Source organism: Hydractinia symbiolongicarpus, chromosome 3 (genome assembly GCF_029227915.1).
Source record: "Hydractinia symbiolongicarpus strain clone_291-10 chromosome 3, HSymV2.1, whole genome shotgun sequence".
Taxonomy (NCBI): domain Eukaryota; kingdom Metazoa; phylum Cnidaria; class Hydrozoa; order Anthoathecata; family Hydractiniidae; genus Hydractinia; species Hydractinia symbiolongicarpus.
Window position 1 is genome coordinate 27,114,458 of NC_079877.1, and position 21,500 is coordinate 27,135,957.

At 34.7% G+C, this 21,500-nt stretch overlaps 2 protein-coding genes across 2 annotated transcripts; both read right to left on the minus strand.

Moving 5' to 3' along the window:
• Nucleotides 1-2,701: 2,701 nt before the first annotated feature.
• On the minus strand, nt 2,702-9,013 carry LOC130636568 (chymotrypsin-like elastase family member 2A). Its single transcript, XM_057446327.1, has 6 exons — nt 8,655-9,013; nt 8,273-8,398; nt 5,175-5,369; nt 4,066-4,248; nt 3,500-3,838; nt 2,702-2,979 (listed from the first exon to the last, which is right to left on the minus strand). The coding sequence occupies exons 1-6, from the start codon at nt 8,689-8,691 to the stop codon at nt 2,741-2,743; spliced, it is 1,119 nt and encodes a 372-aa protein (XP_057302310.1). The 5' UTR covers nt 8,692-9,013; the 3' UTR covers nt 2,702-2,740.
• A 6,186-nt stretch (nt 9,014-15,199) lies between these two features.
• LOC130636569 (alkyldihydroxyacetonephosphate synthase, peroxisomal-like) lies at nt 15,200-18,676 on the minus strand. The gene has a single exon (XM_057446328.1). It carries the CDS (start codon nt 18,615-18,617, stop codon nt 16,806-16,808), a length of 1,812 nt encoding a protein of 603 aa, XP_057302311.1. The 5' UTR covers nt 18,618-18,676; the 3' UTR covers nt 15,200-16,805.
• Between the last annotated feature and the right edge of the window lie 2,824 nt (nt 18,677-21,500).

Sequence of the window (21,500 nt, forward strand, 5' to 3'; positions counted from 1 at the left end):
GGATTACTTGCAAATTTTCTTACAGTCAAATTTATTTGGCTACTTTTACTGGGTAGGATTGAAAGGTCTTGTATCAAACTGACTGTAACTCTAAAAAAAGCCATAAATAACGGCAGCGTTAGCTAGCTGCCTTTAGGATGCTCTCTCAAAAGCTACGTTTGTATATGGCTAAAAACGTGACAATATATTTAACATGTGAGAACATAAAAAGTAGACTAGCAAAAACAAACCTAATAAAAAATGTAAACAAACAGAGCAAATGCAAAAAGTCCTAAAAGTAATGTTAAATAAAACTGTAATCATCAAAAAAAAGAAAAAGTATTCTCTTAGTTATCTCAAGAATAGCAAGAAAAAAGAGAAAAAGTTATAAAACTTTTCTTTAAAAACGATAGAGCTGCTTCATTTTTCGAATTTTGACTTTTGGTCTTTTTTTCTAAAAATCGAAACAGCTTTAATTCTGCATTGATCCTTAATTTTAACATAGCTAGAAAATATTAAAAAATCTCCCTTCCATAATGTCATGGGTTTGCTATTTCGTACGTGGTCAGCATGCCCTGCTTCTGGCCGACAGACATAAAACGGATATTAAAAAATTATTTTCAATATTAACTCTTATTCTTATTTTCTACTTTATACATTTTTCCTGAACTTTTAGAAGCAGCACTTTCTCTTCTTGATGACATTTCTCTGCATTCACCGACGCCATTTTCATCGGCGAAAATAAAGTTTTTATACCCATGGCCTCAGATTTATAATTTTTTTATGAAAAGGAAGTTTCTTTTTGGATTTAAATTTAACCCATCCTGTTAATTTTTTAATTGTTGCACAAAGAAGCCCACTATTATGTTTTTATAATAATACATCATTTGTATAGTATAATATAAACCGTAATAAAGTTAAGTAAAAGTAAAAGGCGGAAAACCTCCTAATCAGTAATGATTTAATCTGGAGATACTATCAATGTACAACGTCAAAGACGGACGGTTTATATACCCCTATTTTTTAGTACAATCTCTTTGTTTTCTACAAGAAAGTAAGACCACTCAGCTTATTAATGACCTCCTGAATAGGTATAGACCTAACTTTAATTGGTACATGCCAAAAAACGCTACGGTGGCTTGCTCACGATAATCTCACAATTAAAAATAGCTATAAATAGACTCTCCGTAAATGAAATTGGCAGAACAAGCCTCAGCAATACGGTAGAAAGGCAAGCTGGCACAAGTGAACGAAAGTTTAGTTGATAATGTAAATGCTGGTTACTAAGTTGTATTTTAGATGAAGCTGATCCACTTGACGTTCCTGTTTGCATTTGCAGCTCTTCTCTAATTTTAAAACGTTATTTAGCCTTCTCCCTTTATTTACTACTTCTCTCCTGTCCTTCCCCATCCTGCTCCCAAAAAAAGAAAAGCCTGTTAAACGATTACAGCTGGTAGTCATAGAAACTTAATATTATTCGTTGATTGGACGAATCCTGCATCAATATGGTGCTTTTACTGACTGATTTGATCGACAATAGATTCAATCTAGTGGTGCAGATGACAGCGTGGATTTGTGTGACGTCAAAGGACGTCACGCTGCATAAATACGTCGAACTTTTTGTATGACAGGAGGACAAATAATATCAAAAATAGAACTGCGGTAAAAATTGTATTATTTATTTAGCCTTCTATCTCCATCTAATCTATTTTTCACTAAGCCGACACCACTTTTATTTAAAACCACTACGATTGAATAAGCCCCCACCTCAACCCTTATAAATACCAGAATTTCTCTTTTTAATTAACTACGGGGGAATAAATGTATCGAGATATAATTTCGTACCGCGAACTTATATCTGTGTTATCTTAATACTATGCAAGGCACTTGGTTTCAAAATAAGTCAGTATAACTTTAGAATTAACTTAATATTGTCGTATTAGTTGTTAAAAAATATTTTAATTGAGTTTTAGGTTCGTGTGAAGCATGGAGAGATGATGGATACGAAGATCAGTATCTAAACCCAGAGGAACATGTTATGGAAGAGAATTCAAATGATGGTAATAATGTTATAATAGATGACAATGACATGTATGATAAGTGATGTTTCTAAATTAAAAATTTCTTGATTTTTTTTAACTCTAGATATGTGTTACGACTCGCCAGAAGAGTAACCAGAAGATGCATTTAGGCCAATCCGACAATATAACCATCGTCGAAGACTCTTAAGCCCTCCAGATGTCGTTCGAAGTCGCCGCCGTGTTGGTTAAGGCAACAAGTATAAATTATGCACCTTATAAGGCGATGCTTCGTGTTTGAAGAGAAAATCATGTCAAATTAACATTGTCGTTTTTGAATTCTTTATGTTCCATTAGTTGAAATACAAATTTTGTACGTATACTTTAGGCAGTAATTTTCGCTATTTCCTTTTTTAGCGAGACTAACAAAGAAACAACCTTAGCTTAACGATTACCCTTAGCGTTTGCAAATCCATGATTCTGGGACCATCCTTGTTGACATAAAAGTAATTTTGACATCGCGTTAGTATTAATAACATCTGAATGCATGACAACTTACAAAAGTAATCGTTTTTATTCTTGTGAACTCTAGCAGACGCTACATCTGTACTTATTGCATTTTTAACAGAAAAAATTTTAAAAAACTTACAAATAAATGTAAATCTGGGCTATTGAAAAGCTCCTCACAGCTTTTCTTCAAGGTTAGAGCAAGAAAAAGAACTTTCTTTTTACATATTTTTTTTCTAAAATAGATTGTCAAATAATTTGAAAATAACAAAACTAAAACTAACGTACATATGATAACAATTCACTACGCTACCAGATGTCGAAGATGTGTCATTACCAGATGTCGAAGATGTGTCATTGAAAAGTGTTTCTAGCATCCATCTCTTATAATTTCTTACGTTCGTATACAAACTGTACGCATCAGGTCCCCCACATTTGAAACCGCTGGATATTATACCATTTATATACCATACACCTAAGCAGAATTAAGAAGAAATATACATTACTAGTCAGAGGCCTGTGAAAAAATCCACGGGTTTGCCGTCCTTTTGTACAGCATTGCGTGGGTCTCGCTACTTGCGGTACCATTATACGTGACAAACAAACATATACGGGTATTATAATATGGATGAAGCTAAATAAGCAAGCTGTGTAAGAATGGTAACCAATGGATTTCGTTATGGTTAGTTTAGTTATTTCTTCATTGTTTATTGGCAGGCGGCGCTAAGCAGAGGAAGGATTGTATTGGAGACGCGTTTAATGAAGGGGGGTTATATAATAGGAAGGCGTTTGTTAGCAAAGGCGGTTATTGGAGAGAGGCATATGCTACCGAGGGCAGTTATTAGATGATGGCGTTTAATAGAGAAAGGCGTTTATCAGAGAGGTCTTTCGTCAGGAGAATGCATTTATTAAAGAGGTGAGTTATTAGAGATTTGATTTTATTGATGGGCGGCATTTATTGCAGGGAATACGGTAGAAATTACGTATAAAATTACCATTTTTTTTACAAGCGAGGCTACCTCCACTGTCTTTGTTACAAGGACTTGTTGTGGCATTCGAATCACCTGCACATATCGTCATTGTGCTATTTATAGTATTATTAAACGAAACTTCTTGATTGCATATGCTTGTCGAAACTGTCGTAATTTCGGCGTAATTCAATTCTTCTGGATATAATTTGTTAGGGATGCGCTTAGTATTTAAAAATTTACGCAGTCCCCACCCGACAATAAAGCAGCTGTAATTGTCTGGGATAAGATTGTGCTCGTCAGGAAGACATATAGCATCTTTGTTATCATCCTGTAGCGTTATTGACTCATCTGTCTCGATAATGGCTAAGAAATAATCAGAATTTTTTTTTAGTCCCTATCAAACAGTTTTTTTTATTTCATTAAAAAACAATAAAATTATATGACCTTAATATAAAGATTATAACGTCACAACTATTCTCGACCCCAGAAATCTTCGAGATAAACCTTAAAAGCAGAGCTACTTTCGAGGTTTTAATCACAAAGAGCTCTGGGAACGAGAATGCATAACAACAACTTTGAACAATACATACCTACATCATCAGTTGCCACCACAAAATTTAGGTCCGCCCTAGGGTAAAAATCCACTTTATAACCTCTGTGTCTCATGATTTTCCTGATGTTAAGCAGCTGCTGTTTTACTCCTAAAACTGATTTTTTGAAAGCACCGGCTACGATAGAAAAATTACTTGGTTCTGTGCTGGTGTAATTATCATCTGAAATAAAAAAGAAGGTTAAATAGCAGCCGTAATCTTTTCAAAATGGTTGCATCGCAGCTATATATCAGGCCTCCATAGAGTATTTTCGTTACTTTATTCTAACAGGTAAATTGCACAAAAGACCGATATGCAATAAGTATTTACGACAGAAGGACAGACAACTTCTCATATAAACATCTGGGTTATACTATTGATTCAAGCAAAAATGAGGATAAACAAACCCAACCCCAAATTTGCTATTCTATGAAAAACGTGTCCCTTAAATGACTAGACTATCTATGGTAAAAGAAGACGAGCTTTTTTGACGCAAGAAGATTCCAGAACATCAACCTCGTTTACAGCGCCTGTTGTCTCTTTTCTCCGTCCCGATGTCATAAAAGATACAAGATGTCCTGGGGACGAGGTTGGCTGAACAGCACTTATACATAATTACAAATCTCATCACACTGCAAAAAAACGTGCTCTTGCAACATCTCGACAACAATGGTCGTGATTTTATAAAAACCAAAAAACTTCAATTGAGTTTTTATTATTTTACTTCAGTACTAGTCGTTAACCCGTGGATAAATCCACGGGTTCGCCCGTTGCAGCTAAGCTACCATTTTGCGTGACAGACAGACGGACGGACGGACGGACAGACGGACGGACGGATACGGGCATTATAATATAGATAAATAATCACGTGATGGTTGCTGAGAGAGTTAAAGACTTTAAAAACTTAAAATGTCCTCTAGACTTTAGAATAAGAAATAATTGGAAATTACGAATAGTCTCATCATTATAGGATTTAAAATTTAATTTCGTTCGCCCTGCTTCGCCACTTAAAAAGAGTAATGAAATCAAAAAAAGTACTGATAGTCCCTGAAAAGATACCACGTTTTAATAAGATCGAACACATTACAATACAAAAACAATATACGTACCAAAACAATGGGCGGCTGTTATTAAGAGATGCTTAGACAAAATCGTGGCGCCGCATTCGTGGTAGTCGTTCATACGCAAGCTGACATGCCACGGCCACTGTCCTTCGATACCTGCTCTCCCTCCTACAATTCTCCTGTGACGTCTGCGTTTCAAATATATGCTGGGCTCCCTACCACAATGTAGGAGGCTGCTATCTGGAAGGTAGAAAAATTACCTTAATTGGTAGAATAGCTAATTATCTTGCAAATTGTAATAAATTGATAAATTTTATTACTGGGAGATATCCCAGTCTTGTTATGGCCGGCGTTCCTCCGCAAACTTCGGACTTTATCAACCCTTTACGACTCAATGCAGTTTATGGCTACTTTCTCGCGATTGGTATTTTTTCTTGCAATCGTTAACGCACTCTTTAAAAGGTTATTATTGTTAATCGGAAGTTATAGTTAAGCTGGTGTGACCACGACTTTTTAAAGGTCGTAATACTACGTATAATTTAAATACACGTATACAGTTTGTGGGTTTCTTGTTTAAAACTATTGCCAACCTTTAAAACCAAAGGAACTGCATGTTTCTTGCGTAACTGTATTGAGGAAAAGCATGAAATATATATTAATCGCTTGATTTCATTGATAAATTGGTGAAATTTCTAGTACCTTGTTAGCTGATAAACTTTATTGTGCTTTTAGAAAGCAACGAGCAGCTTGTTGTTCATTAGCTAAAAGTTTTTTTATGATTCATTGAAAGGCTTTATTTTCTCTAGAAGGGCTAAATTTGTGCAAAATAATTGAAAAATAAATTAAAAAACCAAGGAAGAAAGATGAAGCCACCATATTGCACGTTCGATTTGTGATTGAAGGTTTCCGGTCTGTATATTTGTTCAAATTTTGCGCCATCTCACGATAACAAACTTTATCGTTCGAAGTTGGTAGTTTGTTGTAGAAAAGGGACTCAAAACATGAAAAAATATTGTTGTTGGTTATAACAGATATTTCGTTAGTTCAGAGAAGTTTAAATGAAAGTTATAAAAAGCTGGTACTACTATAGTACGTAAAATATTCTTGGGTATTTCAAGTAAAAGATGTTATTTTTGATGTTTACTAAAAAGTACATTAAAAACCTACTTATTTTCACCCCATGCAGCCATGGAGTCTCTGTAAAAATGTTGTTAGAAAGATATATGAGTAGTTAGTTGTGAAATATAGTTTTTTATTTGGTATAGTAGTTATCTTAGAAGATTTTAGGATTTAGAAATCTATAAATATTTTTCTCTCGCTTAAAATTTATTTTCTGGCTGCCACAAAATAGTTTCTTGTTCGCCTCCCCTTAAATGAAGATGGAGCATACAGTTTGGTTAATAAATCTTGGAGTATTGAATCCAATTCCTTACTTGATTCAAGTTAAAGATTTAAAAGATCTAATTTATTATTGTTTCTAATTCAGTCTCTAATTACGTTCGTCTGAGTTATTCTTATCAGGACTCTCCATTCATTCTAAAGGAAGTTCTGGCGCTAACTACATTTTGGCACAGGATGGGTGAAGGGAATGTAATTGTGAATATTAAATGAAATCATTGTTGCTTGTCAGATCTTGTTAATCTTAATATACATTGTTGCTCTCTTTAAAAGTCGACTGGGTTTATATCGGATAATAACCGCTGTGTTAAAAACGGTATGGGTAAAAATGCTAGCAACTAAGTCAGAGGTGAACATAGCTAAGTTCAAAGTGAGTGGGTCTAATATGGCCAAAAAGAAAAATAGTTTCTTGTAGATACATTCTTTAAAAGGAAAAACAAAAAACAAAAAATTCCCTCCGCTTTAACTATCACAAAAATAATGACATTTTATAACTACCTTGCTTCCAGGGTTGCTGCGCGAAACGTAATATGTTTTGGTATATTGACTTGTTTTTTTCTTGTTATTATACTGCAACAACCCGACTTTGTTCCCAGGTCTCTTTGTACGCTTTTTGAAGTATTTTGATATCACGTGTTTAAATTTTATTTGCGCACATGCGCACTTGAACATCTCTTTTGATTTCGAAGTACAAACACAAAATACAGTCAAATCCATAGATGCAATTAGAAAAAAAAAATTTTTTTCTGTTTTAATTATAAAATTGACAACGGTTAGGTAAATGCTATACGATGTCTGTGATGTCACGTGACTATGAAAACAATCTGCAGTTTTTTTAGTAGTGAATTATTTCTGATATTAACTATTAATTAAGCAATATTCATATTCCATGCCTTAACAAAACATTCCTTTGATTTTTTTTCATTCCATTCCTGCAGAAAAAAATATTTTGAGGTTAAATTCTGTTTTCCTTCGTTTTGAATATTAAAGCCATTGGGAATACTGCAACGCTTAGAATATACGCCCCGGCGTTTATCAAATTGTCGATTCTTAGAGGAGTCTATTCAAGGAGTTTGAAAGACGGGGGCATTTTACAAACTTTTATAATTTATTTTTTTCATGTCAATCGAAAATATACTTTCACATTTTATCTACATCATCATCAATATCGTCATCGTTAATCAATAATTGTGCCGCATTGATCATATGATCTTCGGGTATTTTAAATTGATTTTTATGAAGTTCCTTATTCAACAATTGTGTTGGAATTTGCATGAATTGAATTTGTATTCTGTTTTAAATAAACGCTCCTCGAAAGGGAGGGAAGTATTGGAAAGACGGCGGCTATTAAAAGCAAGTTGTTGAAAGCAGAGTGCGTTTTTTCGAAGGAGGTGTCAAAAAGAAGATTGACGTTTATTGGAAGCATTGCAGTCTATAAAAACTTACCAAACCCCTGCATCCCCTGTGTGGGTAGGAAACCCAAACAGGGGATGCAGGAACACAGATTGCTCAATCGTTTTAAACCCCGTTAAAATTGAGTTGAATTAGCAATTATAACTTATGTACTGTGGGAAAAGATATGATACTTTGAGCTGTAATCAACAAGGCACTTACTAGATAGGGCGGTTAATAGATGTTGGGCGTAATATAAAAAAGGCGGTAAATAAACAATCCAAATAGCGGAAATTTTCGGCCGAAACATTATACAATTCACACTTCATTTATAATACAAAAGGTCCACCCACCTTTTGACGTTTGGTCGCACAAATTTGCACAATGTTTCACAGCCAACGGATATTCGCAGAAATTTGGGAAAAACTTTGGTACTTCATTGCAAAGTTCAAGTCGGGTTAGACAGCTAACCAAGTGGGCTAAAAATAAATGTTGTATTTATTTTAAGTTGACTAAGATTATTTTTTTTCGTCGTTTCGTTTCATTCCTTCTCTCCTTATCAATCCAAAAGCATTGGGGAGCTTAGTTTATTGTTATATTCATTCTACTGGGACGCTATAGGTTAGGATAAAAATTTCGTATAGACTTGCGTCTCCATGAGAACCGCACAGTAGTGAAAAATAAATAACACAAAATACAAGAATAAACAAATAAGTCAATAAATAAACAACTTACTGCACATGAACAAGATAAAGAATTCTTGAATATCCATTTTGCATAAAAATACGCTGCTTTTTACCCAGCTCAACTTGTTTTCTGCACTTAAAAGGTGTAATTTTTTTCCATTAAAAACTGTTCATTACTCACTCCACCTATTAAATTAACAAATAGAAGCAAAGAGATGCTATATTGAATACATTTTATTCGACACGACATATGGATCAAGGTTAAAAACCTGTTGTTTAGTCAAGATTAGCTAGTTATATGAGAAGTGAGAAAAATGTGAAAATAAGCTTCATCTTTGAGATGGCGCCAGTCAACTCAACAAGATGAATTAGATGCTATTCTTGAACGAGCATGAAAACAGCAAATATAGAAAAACAGACCTGACGGCGATGAGAAAAAACTTTAAACAGAATGATTTTGTTGTCGTAGTAAAAATAATAAAACTGCTACGATAACAACGGCGACGACCAAGAACGACGGCATCAACAAAAACGCAAAACACAAGACATCAATACACGACGTTGGCGGCAAATGAAAGACGACAACAAATACAGCACAACGAAGACGGCAAATAAATGAAGAAAAACAACAGAAGTACAACGATAACGACAGCACAACGGCGGCGACGACGAATACATGAGAAACAACGACAACTACATAACGATAACGTCGACGACAAGAACAATGACGCAACAACAATAACTATAAAACGGAAAACCTGCGCTAAAAAAACCTTTCTAAAGTTATTTAATTCGATAATCCGATATTTTACGGATAAAAATAAATTTCCATTTTCTCAATAACATACGGTTTGCTCAGAAGGAAGACGTCATTAATACTTTTTATTTTCTTTGTACAGGAATAAAATGCTGATCTTTATAATCTACCGATTATATAATAATGAAAAATGATGATGCACAAAATCTACTAGTATTAAATTCTCTGAGCATACTCAGTCTTGCTCTTCCTCAATATTTTGTTACTCTTAAGTAGCTACCATTCATTTTAGTGAAATGCAAAACCTCTCACTGGTGTTTGAATTCGTTCCATCTGTAATTTTTTAAAGTAACCGCTTAAGGACCTATTATAAACTTCAAAAAAAATGAGAGGTTAAGTTAGAGAAAAATACCGTTGGAGACTCCTTTTAACAAAAAAATTCGAATACTTATCTCGCTGGTGTAAACCACGCCTTTAAGAGCACTTTAGTCAATTGAGCAATCGAGCAATTGAGAAGTTGGCAAACAGTAACTTTTCCAATGTAAATAAAAAGTTAAATATGGCATATGTTAAAATTCCGGACATGTTTCTGTATAAGCTGATCAAAAAAACTATTATTTTAAATGTAACAAAAAGAAATTCGAAACGATGCTATAGCTATCAAATTTCCTACAAAAAAACAACAAAATTATAGACCTAACATCTGAGAGATCTCTTCAACGGTTATAAATAAAACCTTGTTCTTCCCCAATACGAAAAACAACTTTAGGTCATTTCCATAACTTTTTTCTCTCTGTGCATAACATTTTAATGGCGGTATATTTATTTTTATGCATTTATGCTAACCTTCGAATATAATATGAACAATATTTAAGAATAGGTCAATAGACTTAGAGCTATTTTATAATTTTTATGGAGGTCATTAAGAGTAACCTAAAATATTAAAATCATGTCGTAAAAAAGACACTTTGTTTATAGAATAGTTATAAAAAATTAAGACCTTATTATAAAAAAGCGTGGGCTGAAAGTTGTTACCGAGATTGGCACTTTGTTTAAGAGAAATAAATACAGTTTGCTAACAAAAAATGTAAATAAATAATGTGTTAAGTTTAAAATACGTGAATATTATTGAATTTTCTGGTATTCAAGTCAATAAGACTTGTTATAAGCCTATGGAAATTCACGTAATACATCCGGCGCATTATTTTTGGCTTACGAAAAGTTTCGCAATAAAAAAATGACACGCTACAGAAGATGGCGGGAAAGTAAGCAAATCTGCTTCGAAATGGCTGCCTTAATCATACGAACTCTTTCTTTCTTTCTTTCTTTCTTTTTATTTAATAATTTCTATAAGAATAAATATTACACAACTTGTCTTCCAATAATTCTGGTGCTAGTAATTATTTATTGGATTCAGGTTTTTTTTAGGAAACGCACAAAAAAATTGAAAACTTTTTAATGTTAAATTTGGATGTACATATGTGCATATCTCATTCACGTTCTTAAATTATCCTTTGGCGGCAGGTGTTGTTTAAGAAATTAAACATCATAGCCAGTGGGCGTATTGATGTCTTCATAGCCAGTGGGCGTATGGGTGTCTTCATAGCACGAGGGCGTATGGATGTCTTCATAGCATGAGGGCGTATGGATGTCTTCATAGCCAGTGGGCATATGGATGTCTAAATAAGACCTGGTATGGTAGCATTAAAATTTTATAAACGCTAGCAAAATTTGACCTCGGCTGCTTATAAAAGCGTAATCACTCACGCATTTTTTTGTCACTAATATCAGCAGCCCATGAACAATTTATGGGTTCATTTGGTTTACAATAGAGATAAACAAACGTACAGCTTTTTGTCTTCTACTGTCGTTTCGTAATAAAATAGTCGATAGCCTGTAGAAAAATACACGGGTTCGCTGGTCCTTAGATCTTCGTCCGTTGTGCATATTTTCTGCATTGCTATTTTTTACATTTCGTCCCCCTGTTAACGCGAAGTAATTAAGTTACTGAGATGGGGCTCGAAAAAAAGGAACAGGACAAAATGCGGGTACTATTTTGAAAACTAGTCGTCAGCCTGTGGAAAAATCCATGAGAAATTCACCGTCATATATATTTCCTGCATCATTATTTGTGCATTTTTTTCGACTCTTAGCTTGAAGTTATTGAATAACTTTGCGCCGAGGTCTGAAATAAAGCTGCGTGCAATCATTGGTTAGGCGGGGTACAGCTATAAAAACGTTGGCTACTACGCGATGAAGTAACACAACAGATGTGAAAATACATCTTTCAAGGCATAATGTCTTTGCGGTATCTATTGTTTGGATTCTGCGAAACTTGAACTTATATTTTACATCACAAATATTAGTAATGTACTGCAAAGTTAAACAAATTTTTTTCGAAATATACAGTCGAAAGAAAAAGAATAAGGTTTTGTTGAACATGAAAAAAGTAAGGATGTAAATAAGACCTTCAGTGCAACTTGATAGTTTCACTCGGTCTTCCATTATGACAAAAGTGCGGTTTTTAGACTCTTTTCCAACTTTCAGATTAAGCAAATTTAACAAATCTTACTAATAAAATTCTGGTCTCGGTAAGAGTCATTAATTATCGCATGCTTGATCCACAATATTGCACGAACTCGTGATGGCTACCTCCCTGTTAAGATTTATCAAAAAATATCATAAACAGAATTTTTAAATCTATTACGTCAAGATTAGCAACATCTTGTTTTCCAGTTTTCAACATATGTAAATTTTGTAAATGCGAATCAATTAAAATGCAGCCAACTGTTTGCGACCATATACGACGGTTTTTAGTTTTATACGCATTTAGTTTTGTTACGTCATACATTGTAGTGAAGCCATTGCATTGACAATTAACGACGATTTTTTTACAAAACTGTAACGACTGTACTGCCTTCTTCTGCGATTGTTTTCAAGATTAAGACAACATGAATAAGGTAAACTGCTCCAGTTTTTGTGCCAACGAATGTCCTCGTCGTCACCATCCAGTTTTACTGACTCTGATTGATGCAAATTCTCCACAAACACTTGAGACGTTTAAACAGACACTTAGGGCGTATCAAATCACAGGATTCCAACTTCAATATAACGTTCCTGATCCTAATCCAAACTTTAGACATCCCATATTTTTTTGGGCTGCAGTACTTGGAAAAGTGGATGCTGTTAAAGCATTGCTGCGTCCTCCATTCAATGTTGACGTTCTGATGAAATCAGACGAAGATGAGACCGCTCTACACAGGCTTCTTTCTCTGTGGAAGGATAATACAAAGCTACACATCTTAATAGAACTTATAGAAGTTCTCATTGATTGCATTGAAGTAGCTGATGGTCACGAGAGAACACCTCTGCACGTTTGTGCAAACTTGTTGTTGAATGCTACAAAAAAGGAAATAAACTTTTGGAAACCGATCATCAAAAAGATGATCCGAGAAACAGATAACAGAGAACAAGGCCGATGTATTTTAAATCGAAAAGACGAGGGAGGTAATACGATATTACACATGTTATCGAAACGAGAGGAATTACTCGATATAATCGAATATGTTGTATATCGCGGGGCAGAAATAAACGTTGCGAATGATAGCGGCGAAACACCACTTGATTTATCATGGAGGTATGCGTTATCAATATACAACTTCCTGCATATGATGCAATCCGTGAGGAAAGATTGGAATGAACTTGATAGCATTGAAAAAAGAACTCGAGCTTCTATAAATTTGTCGGAAACAAAGGATTATACAGAGTTCTTTGAAGAGGAGGATAACATACATTCGGATAATAGTGAAGAAGAATTTGAATGCAAACGGAAAGTGAACGACAAAAACGGATACTTGATTGAGAAATTAAAAAGCCTTTCGACAAGCTCCCCGAAACCATGTATCGAAAACAAGGGAAAAGTAAAAAGAAAACGACGCATAATACTCAGTGATGAAGATTCCATAGATTGCTGCAAATCAGAGATACAAGATGTATCTGCACTGTTAAAACCTGAGGTGGAAAGCAGTTCAAGCGTGTTTGACCAAAAGCACAACGAAGTGAGCAAAAATTCAAAATGGCGATGTGAAGAATTGCAACAACTAAACGTCCAGTTGGAGGAACATCAAAATAAAACTAAAGAGCAACTACAAAAAGAAGTAAAGGAGGTGATGGAGAATATTCGTGCCTTGTACTCGTCCTTGTCCTCAGATGAAGGTACGGAAAATTTGACTTTTGGTAAAAAAAAAAAGAATTTCGTAAGGTTCACTACATGTACAAAGTTCTGCCTGCTTTAAGAAGATTTTGTCACTTAAATCTAATTTGACTTCCCCAATCTAATGTGCGTAAAATAAATTATTTTACCGGTGCCATTTCAGCAATTAAAATTCCTAAATTGTTTCCCTGGGTCCTGGAACCTACGCTATGTTTGTTTATTATACAGTAGCCCCAGAAAACCAACACTAAGTTCAATCGCAAAGTTTAATACCTCTTAGGTCTAGAGACTAAATAAACAGGAACAGATTTCAGAAAGAAAAAACTAGAGCTGCATAATGCAGAAAAATTGCTGCATACTGTTACACATACCTTTTACTAACTCGCAAATCAGAGCGCGGGGAGAAACACACGAAAATCTTGTGCGGCGAGTCATATGACCAGCGAAGAGCAGTTTCTACTTCCCCTCCCGATGTGAAAAAAAAACTAGAAAGCACTGTGGATGAGGTTTTAACTTAGTTAAAGTAGCTACATTATTTTCTTTTTCTTATATCAACTTTTGCCTTGTCCTAAATGCTTAAAATTTCCTAGCGAGTTTTATCAAACACGCGTATAATATGCAAATATTTTGAAAACAAAAATGACAGCCTTTCGCGTAAATTTCATCCCCGAAATATTTTTGTTTGATAAACAACCATGGAGAAATTAACGGCGTCACTTGTTTGTGTTTCTGAGCAAAAGCATGTCGTCGTCACTCTGCAGAAGTCAAAGGTTAAATGGCGCATTTTTCCGGTTTTTTGTCAGCTAGCGTATTAATCGTCAGCCGGCATATTTAAAAATCCAAAATGGTGATTTGAAAGCGACGCGATGCTTTAAAAGAAAATTTATTTAGATTCGCAAATTTGATAAAAAATACCAAACAGATAATTTTGCATTTACGATTTAGAAAAACCCATTTTCACTCGCAACAAGTAACACCGCTAGGATTATATATCGCACAAATTAAATCCAGGCTTAATTTGATTACAGATAAGTCGCCAAATTAATCCAAAATAAACATGCAACTTTTGCGAACTGTCAGATCCTACACTATGTCGAAAAAAGTTTTCCATGCATTTGCTTTAAAAACCAATAATGTAATTTTAGATGGTGAGGACGTACAAGAAAATTACGAGGCACTGGTAACGAGAGACGAACTAATGCCATCTGATGATGTCGATAGAAAGATTAATCTACTGCAAGATATTTTAAAGAGAATGATAAGTTAAAAAATGTTTTTTTATTGTTTTAATATAACTTTTGCAAGCTACAACTCTGAACATATTTTTTTGGAAAGTGGGCGAAATTTCAAAGATTTCAGACAGAAGCAATTACGAACGTCATTTCTATCTAACACGCACGCACTCCGAACATGTCAAAGTTTACGTGGCGATGTTTACAACGGATTTAGTTCTTAGGATGTTAGGTTATTTAGTTAGATACATAATCTGGCCAAGTAATACTGTTTGCCTATTTCGAGGAGCTAACAAACAGACAATTTCCCAAACAATATTTTCAGGGTTGTGGGTAGCTTTTGTAGCCAATCCTATTTTGTAGATAGCTAAAGAAAGGAAGACACATCGTAATTCAGTATATTGTTTTGGCAAGTAAAATAATGTCTCTTAGAAAAATTAAAAAATCATAAAATGACCATATCTGAACTAAACATTGGTAAATATGAAGTGTAAATATTGATAAATTTAGAGACGAAAGAAGAAAATATGTCATAATATGTAATAATAAATTCCAGACTACAATAATTCAAAAATTATTCAGTGACAAAAATATTCGCGCAACGGCAACTTTTTGGAAATTTTCAGTCAGGTCCTACAAAGCGCCAAAATATCGCAAAAAGCAAGTCATGCTGGCGTTAGCAACAATTAGCAGAGCTTAAGTTCAAATTGTGTTATGTAATATAGAAACTAGCGAAAATACTACTTATGACAACGAAATTTAAAATATGCTAACCATTTTTCGCACTGTTATTAGATACGTAAAACTCAAAAACAACTTGATAGAAGAAGCAAATAGCAAGGATGTCCACCACACTGATAGAATAGACTGCAAAAACATATTTAAAAAAAAAAGAAAGAAATCTCCGACATATCAAAGAAATTGCTGATATTCCGGACTTTTTCCTGGACAATATATAGTAAATTTCTGACAATTTTTTGTTTAACCAAAAAAAAAAAAAACGAAGATGTAAAAGAGCTGTAAAAAGAACAAACGTTGGGGTAAAAGGGACAATCAACACCACAGTAAACCGTATATACGTATTACACTCATCTGCTATATAATCAACTTATACAACCAACACGAACACTGTACGCAGTCTTAAAGAAACTTTCGCGGTCAAGGCCAATTAGTGGGTTTTCATAACCATTCGTGTCATATACGTTTAGGGGGAAGTTTGCGTTCAAGTTTCACTTAACTTGAAATAATGTTTCTATAAGGAGGCTTTAGGTTATACACATGATAATATCCGGTCTGAGTTTCAATTCACTTAGGATATAATAGAAATTTTACTTCGATCGTAAAAACCACATGAACACATTACACGAAATAATAATAATCAAAGTATAGGCTTAAATATTCTTTAGTTTGTCAATTTTTAGGGAGGAATTATTCTTAGAACATCCTCACACACGTGTATTGTATTTGTCTGAAGTGAATTGGAAACTTGTAAGAAGATCTAGACACAGATATTGGCATAGTAATCAAAGAAGGCGACAAGTTTAATATTGCTGGTTTGTGTAGATACGCAGTTGAAAAAACGAAAAAAAAGTTTATAATAATTAGTCTTTTTATTTCCCTTTCTATGGAAAGTCAACCTAACGATTTTTTATAAAATATTCTTAATATTTGTGTAAATCTTAGCCTCGCATTCTTACAAAAGAATTTTCTTATAAAAAAAATGCAATTTACTTTGGCCATAGAGATATGCTTTGGGTTAAGATAAAACTTCCCTTGGAGGAAAGAGAAACTTTCATGAAAACGCGGTCCTATTCTTGTCATCTCTAATTCCCAATTTAAAGCTTATGGAAATTCTCCCAAGTTATATATAAAGAAACGTCCGCAAAAGTTTCTTTGTTTACGGCAACACCACAGTTGTACAATAACGATAAAACAAATACAGTAGTACAAAACAAAACAAAACAAAACAAAAAAACGAATTAAAGAACCCATTAAAGATTATAACAAATTGTTTACTCCGAAAATATTCTGCGGATCGATCGCGTTCTTCAGACCCTTTAATGCATTGATCCCCGCATCGGTTAAAGTTTTAGACAGAAACTGTTTTCTAATCTTTCCTACGCCGTGGTGATGGGATATGCTACCTCCGTTCCGCAAGACTTCCTCTCTCGCCGCATTTTCAACCTCCTCGTATATATGCAACGGGTTCGGTAAACCGTGATACAAAAACCCAAAATAGAAATATATGCAAGCGCCGGCGTCGTACGTTTGAGTGACGCGGCACGTTACAAATGGACGACGTGTCACTCCAAAATCTTTACATTTTCGAAAGATTTCAATTTTAACATTGCGACACAGATCCAGCACACGATCCCAAGGAACGGACGTTTCGAATGACTCGGCAATGTAACTCATTTCTAATCCAAAATCACGTAAATATGCTATCGCGTATGTCAGGGTGTATCCGCGTTTTCCGTTCGTTTCTCCTGCGGGTATACCACCATACTTCTGCACAATATGATAAACTTTCTGTTGTTGTTCCTGGGTAACCTCCTTCGAGCCTTCGAAGAGTAAGGTCGTGACACACATCTCCTTTGGATCGAACCCTTTTATTCGTGTAATGTAAAACGCTTTAATATAATCCATGATTCGTGTCCAAAACGGACTGCTTCCTGCTTTTAAAGCTTGACCGAACAGAAACTGTTCATTGTCCATTAACCGAATCGAAGCAGGCGCACATTTTTTCAAAGCGATTTCTCTTAAACAATGAACACCGGACTCAAAGTTTGGAAACACGACTGAACCGTACGTTTTCGCTTCCGGTAGTGGACGAATTCTTAAAGTTACTTCTGTGACAACACCAAGAATTCCTTCAGAACCAAGTATCATGTGGTGAATATCTGGGCCTGCTGACATACGTGGAACCTGACATCTTTTTTCCATCAAACCTTGCGGCGTCACCATACGTATTCGGACAACCAAATCTTCAATGTTCCCATAGACATTCTTCTTCATACCAGACGCACGTGTAGCTACCCATCCACCAAGTGTGCTGAACTCGATCGAGTCAGGTTCATGTCCTGTGCAAAAGCCAAATTCGTACAACTTTTTCTCCAAGTCCTGGCCAACAATACCAGCTTCAACATGAGCCAATAAATTTTCTTCATCAAACCACAAAATTTTATTCATGTCAGTCATGTCAAGAGACACGATCATTCTCGTTTCGTTCTCGGGGCACGCAACGGCACCGGAAACAGTCGTTCCTCCACCGAACGGTATCACGCAAACATTAAACTTCGTAGCAGCTTCTACAATTTTGACGACGTCGTCATGACATTGTGGCCACATCACAATATCAGGAATGCGAGCTAACTTATTGTAACGCAAATCGAATATTTCAAAGATCGTCTGACCATGCCCGTGGACAACTCTGTCCTCCGTGTCGAAAGACGCGATACCAACACCTTCAACTAGCTTCACAAAATCCTCATTTACAATAGGTTCCGGATAATCCTCAATATTCATTCGTTCACGAGAAGGACTTTGTAACGACAAATCTGCATCGCAGCGATCTTCAAACCAAGGTCCCAACTTAGGCAACATCTCATCTGCCAAAGCTGGGTATCGGCTACCTTTAAAACGAGCAAGTTTTTGCTGTTCGTTGACAATTTCAAATTTACAATCACTATAACCCCACCCTTTCCAACGTAACACTTCCTGCCGTTTACGCGGGTAAGCTTTAAACTTGTCTGTATTTTCATGAGTAAAGTTCATTTTTATACTCTCTGCAGTAAAGTTGTTACTAGCCATGTTTTTTTATTCTAAATAAAAAATAAAAAAAAAATGCAAAATGTAACATACAAGGCAAACAAATGGGATAACTAAATACAGTCACATAGAAACAACAATGGAATAAGAAATATATAAATTTAGGACAAGCTTGCTTCGCCGGTTTAATAATGACACTGAAACGCACAACAACAATGAGGCCACAGCTGCTTGTACTACACATGTAAATAGAGTGGCCCTGAGGGACAGAGAATAAAAAATAGAACTAAAAATATGTGTCAGATAATATTTACAGGGAACCTGGGGTATAAAATGATGTTGAACTTGTATTTTAGACCCTAAAAAGTTTGTTAATAAGTCTTCACAATAATTTAATAAGTATTCACATTTAAAGAAATTCAGATTTAATTATTCACAAGGTTAAAAAAATTGCAAAATGTTTTGAATCAATTTTATAGGAACAACGGTGCATATGTAGGATATATACCCAAGTGCTGCAAAGATGGAAAGTTGCAATGGTCGCTTACACATACTTTTCACACTGGTGTGAACTCAAACATAAATTCATATTTACAACAAAAAGTCAAAAAAAAAACAAGTGCAAAAAAGAAAGTAAAAGATGGCAAACGAAACACTGTTTTTTGTCAGCAGCAACCTTATATAACAGAATTTTTCGTAACAGAGAATGACCTATAGTCAGACCTACCCAGTCCCACAGTATATAGACTAGTTACAAGTTAAATACAGACTAAATTCGAATATATACATAATTAAACGGTTTAACGTATATGTATATGTAATCGCACGTTTACGAGTGCAATTAGGAAATAATCGAACGAGTATTTTTTTTCGCTTTCAATTTTCCGAGTCTGTGAGGACGAGGATAAATTTAAAAAGCAAAAAAATTACGAGTTCGATTATTTCCAATTGCACGAGTAAACGTTCGATTACAAGCTAATCACACAATGAACTATTTTTCTAAGAGTCATAATCATGATTAACAATAACAGGATGTTCTATTTAGAAAAAAATAAAAAACATAATAAGTTGAGTTCGAATTTATAACATCATAAAATATATATTATAATACCCGTATACGTCTGTCCGTCTGTCTGTCACGCAAAATGGTAGCTTAGCTGCGCATGTAGCGAGACGCACGCAATGCGGTATAAAAAGGACGGGCAAACCCGTGGATTTTTCCACGGCCTAACGACTAAATTATCGGTGCTCCTTAAAAAGGGCAGTAAGATTCTAGAGTGCAATTAAGAAGTAATTGCACTGCACATAGTGAAATTACGATATAATTTGCACTGTAGAAGAGGCGCCAAAAATAGGTCATCGTGTGATTATACATAGAATTGTGTTCCATATCCTTTTTTAAAAAAAGTTCTATGCCACTAAAATCTATATGTCAACTTTCCTCAATTCTGTACCGATTATATAATAATATGCGGTATATAGCTTGCCATTTAGTTAAATGCTAATTAATTATTAGCTGTTCTCACAACAATCAGTCATGTGAACTCTTCAATTTTAGGGCTTTGATCACTAATATTCACGTCCTTTGAAGTTGCTAATTTTGATATGTTATATACACCACCAACTTACTTTAATAGCTTTACTATAAAAGTCAGAAGAATCGATGATGAACAAAACAAACTTCAACCAAAGTAAAAGACCAAGGAACTCAAATAATCATGATATAAAGGATTCTTGTATGGACCATTGCTGTTAATCTCAATACTTGATTTACTTATTTTATTCCTTAGTATGAAGGTGTCATCATAGTGAACTGGATTGCATAGTGGAAGAACCACCTCGCAATCTACAGCTAACAATCTAAGTTTAACAATGGTAGCAGAGGGTCAAAATACATATTAGAAGTTATACCAAACAACAAAAGTGCAAGAGGTATATAAATTACTTAATATTGTTCGTCATGAGTGGTATTTAACCACATTTGATCAATCAATCCTGATAAAGATGACGATTATGCAGCCTGGAAGAATGATGTGGAAGTTTGGTAGGCATTTACCAAAGAAGAGCCTATTTATCATTGAAAGGCAAGGCACAGGAAGCTGTAAGAGGAATGGCATTCAGAGTAAATACACTGGATACAGTATTTCTAACCGATGAGACCACTAGAACCGAGTATATCATCCATCCAAAGGGTTTGTTGAATATAGAAAAAACAGTGGTGATATGAAAAACATTGTAAAGAAGTCAAAATATTTAACTAACAGATAAGTACAGGTGTACAGGCTTTCTTTCTCCTACAAGCAGCCAATTAACCTTCAGAATTTGAAAAACTAGCTCGAGCAAAGTTAGAAAATACATACAGATGATATAAAAGATTCTTCGGTATTTGTTCCTGTGAAACAAGAAAGAATCGTTTATAATATAGAGAAAGAGAAGGAGGAAGCCGTGGCTTTCAAAATGGAAGATGGATAGATAAATATTAAAACAGAGGAAAGAGTAATGCCATATTTGCAATTCAACAAAACATTTTGCAATGGAACATCCTGACTAAGAAAGAACTGAAGAATCTGAACCATCTATGGCATCCATATAAACTGGGAAACCTGACTAACACGGTATACTCTTAGAGAACCTGGGATAACGAATCTTATATCTGGACTGGCATGGATAGGAATTTATCACAAATTTCAGAGACAAAAAATGTACGGAGGTTGACAAAAGTGAACCTCCTGGAAACGCAGTGTTTCGTTTTGAGATGGGATTAAGAGTAGAAGCATAAAAATGTGTAACCATTCCATTAAAATTTGAAAAGAGATAGAGAAAGTTAAAGGTTAAAGTTGTGAAAAACGTTATTCCTTTTAATAAGTAAACCTCCTATGTCTTCCATTAGAAATAAAATTTTTAAAGCATTTTATAGAAAATAAC

What these genes read in the sequence shown, in the direction of transcription:
- LOC130636569 (XM_057446328.1), bottom strand. Translation starts at nt 18,617, where the DNA reads ATGGCTAGTAACAACTTTACTGCAGAGAGTATAAAAATGAACTTTACT.
- LOC130636568 (XM_057446327.1), bottom strand. Translation starts at nt 8,691, where the DNA reads ATGGATATTCAAGAATTCTTTATCTTGTTCATGTGCA. An exon ending in AACAGCCGCCCATTGTTTTG is followed by an intron (nt 4,249 to 5,174) that starts GTACGTATATTG and finishes TTTTTATTTCAG; the next exon opens with ATGATAATTACACCAGCACA. An exon ending in GGTGGCAACTGATGATGTAG is followed by an intron (nt 3,839 to 4,065) that starts GTATGTATTGTT and finishes ATTATTTCTTAG; the next exon opens with CCATTATCGAGACAGATGAG.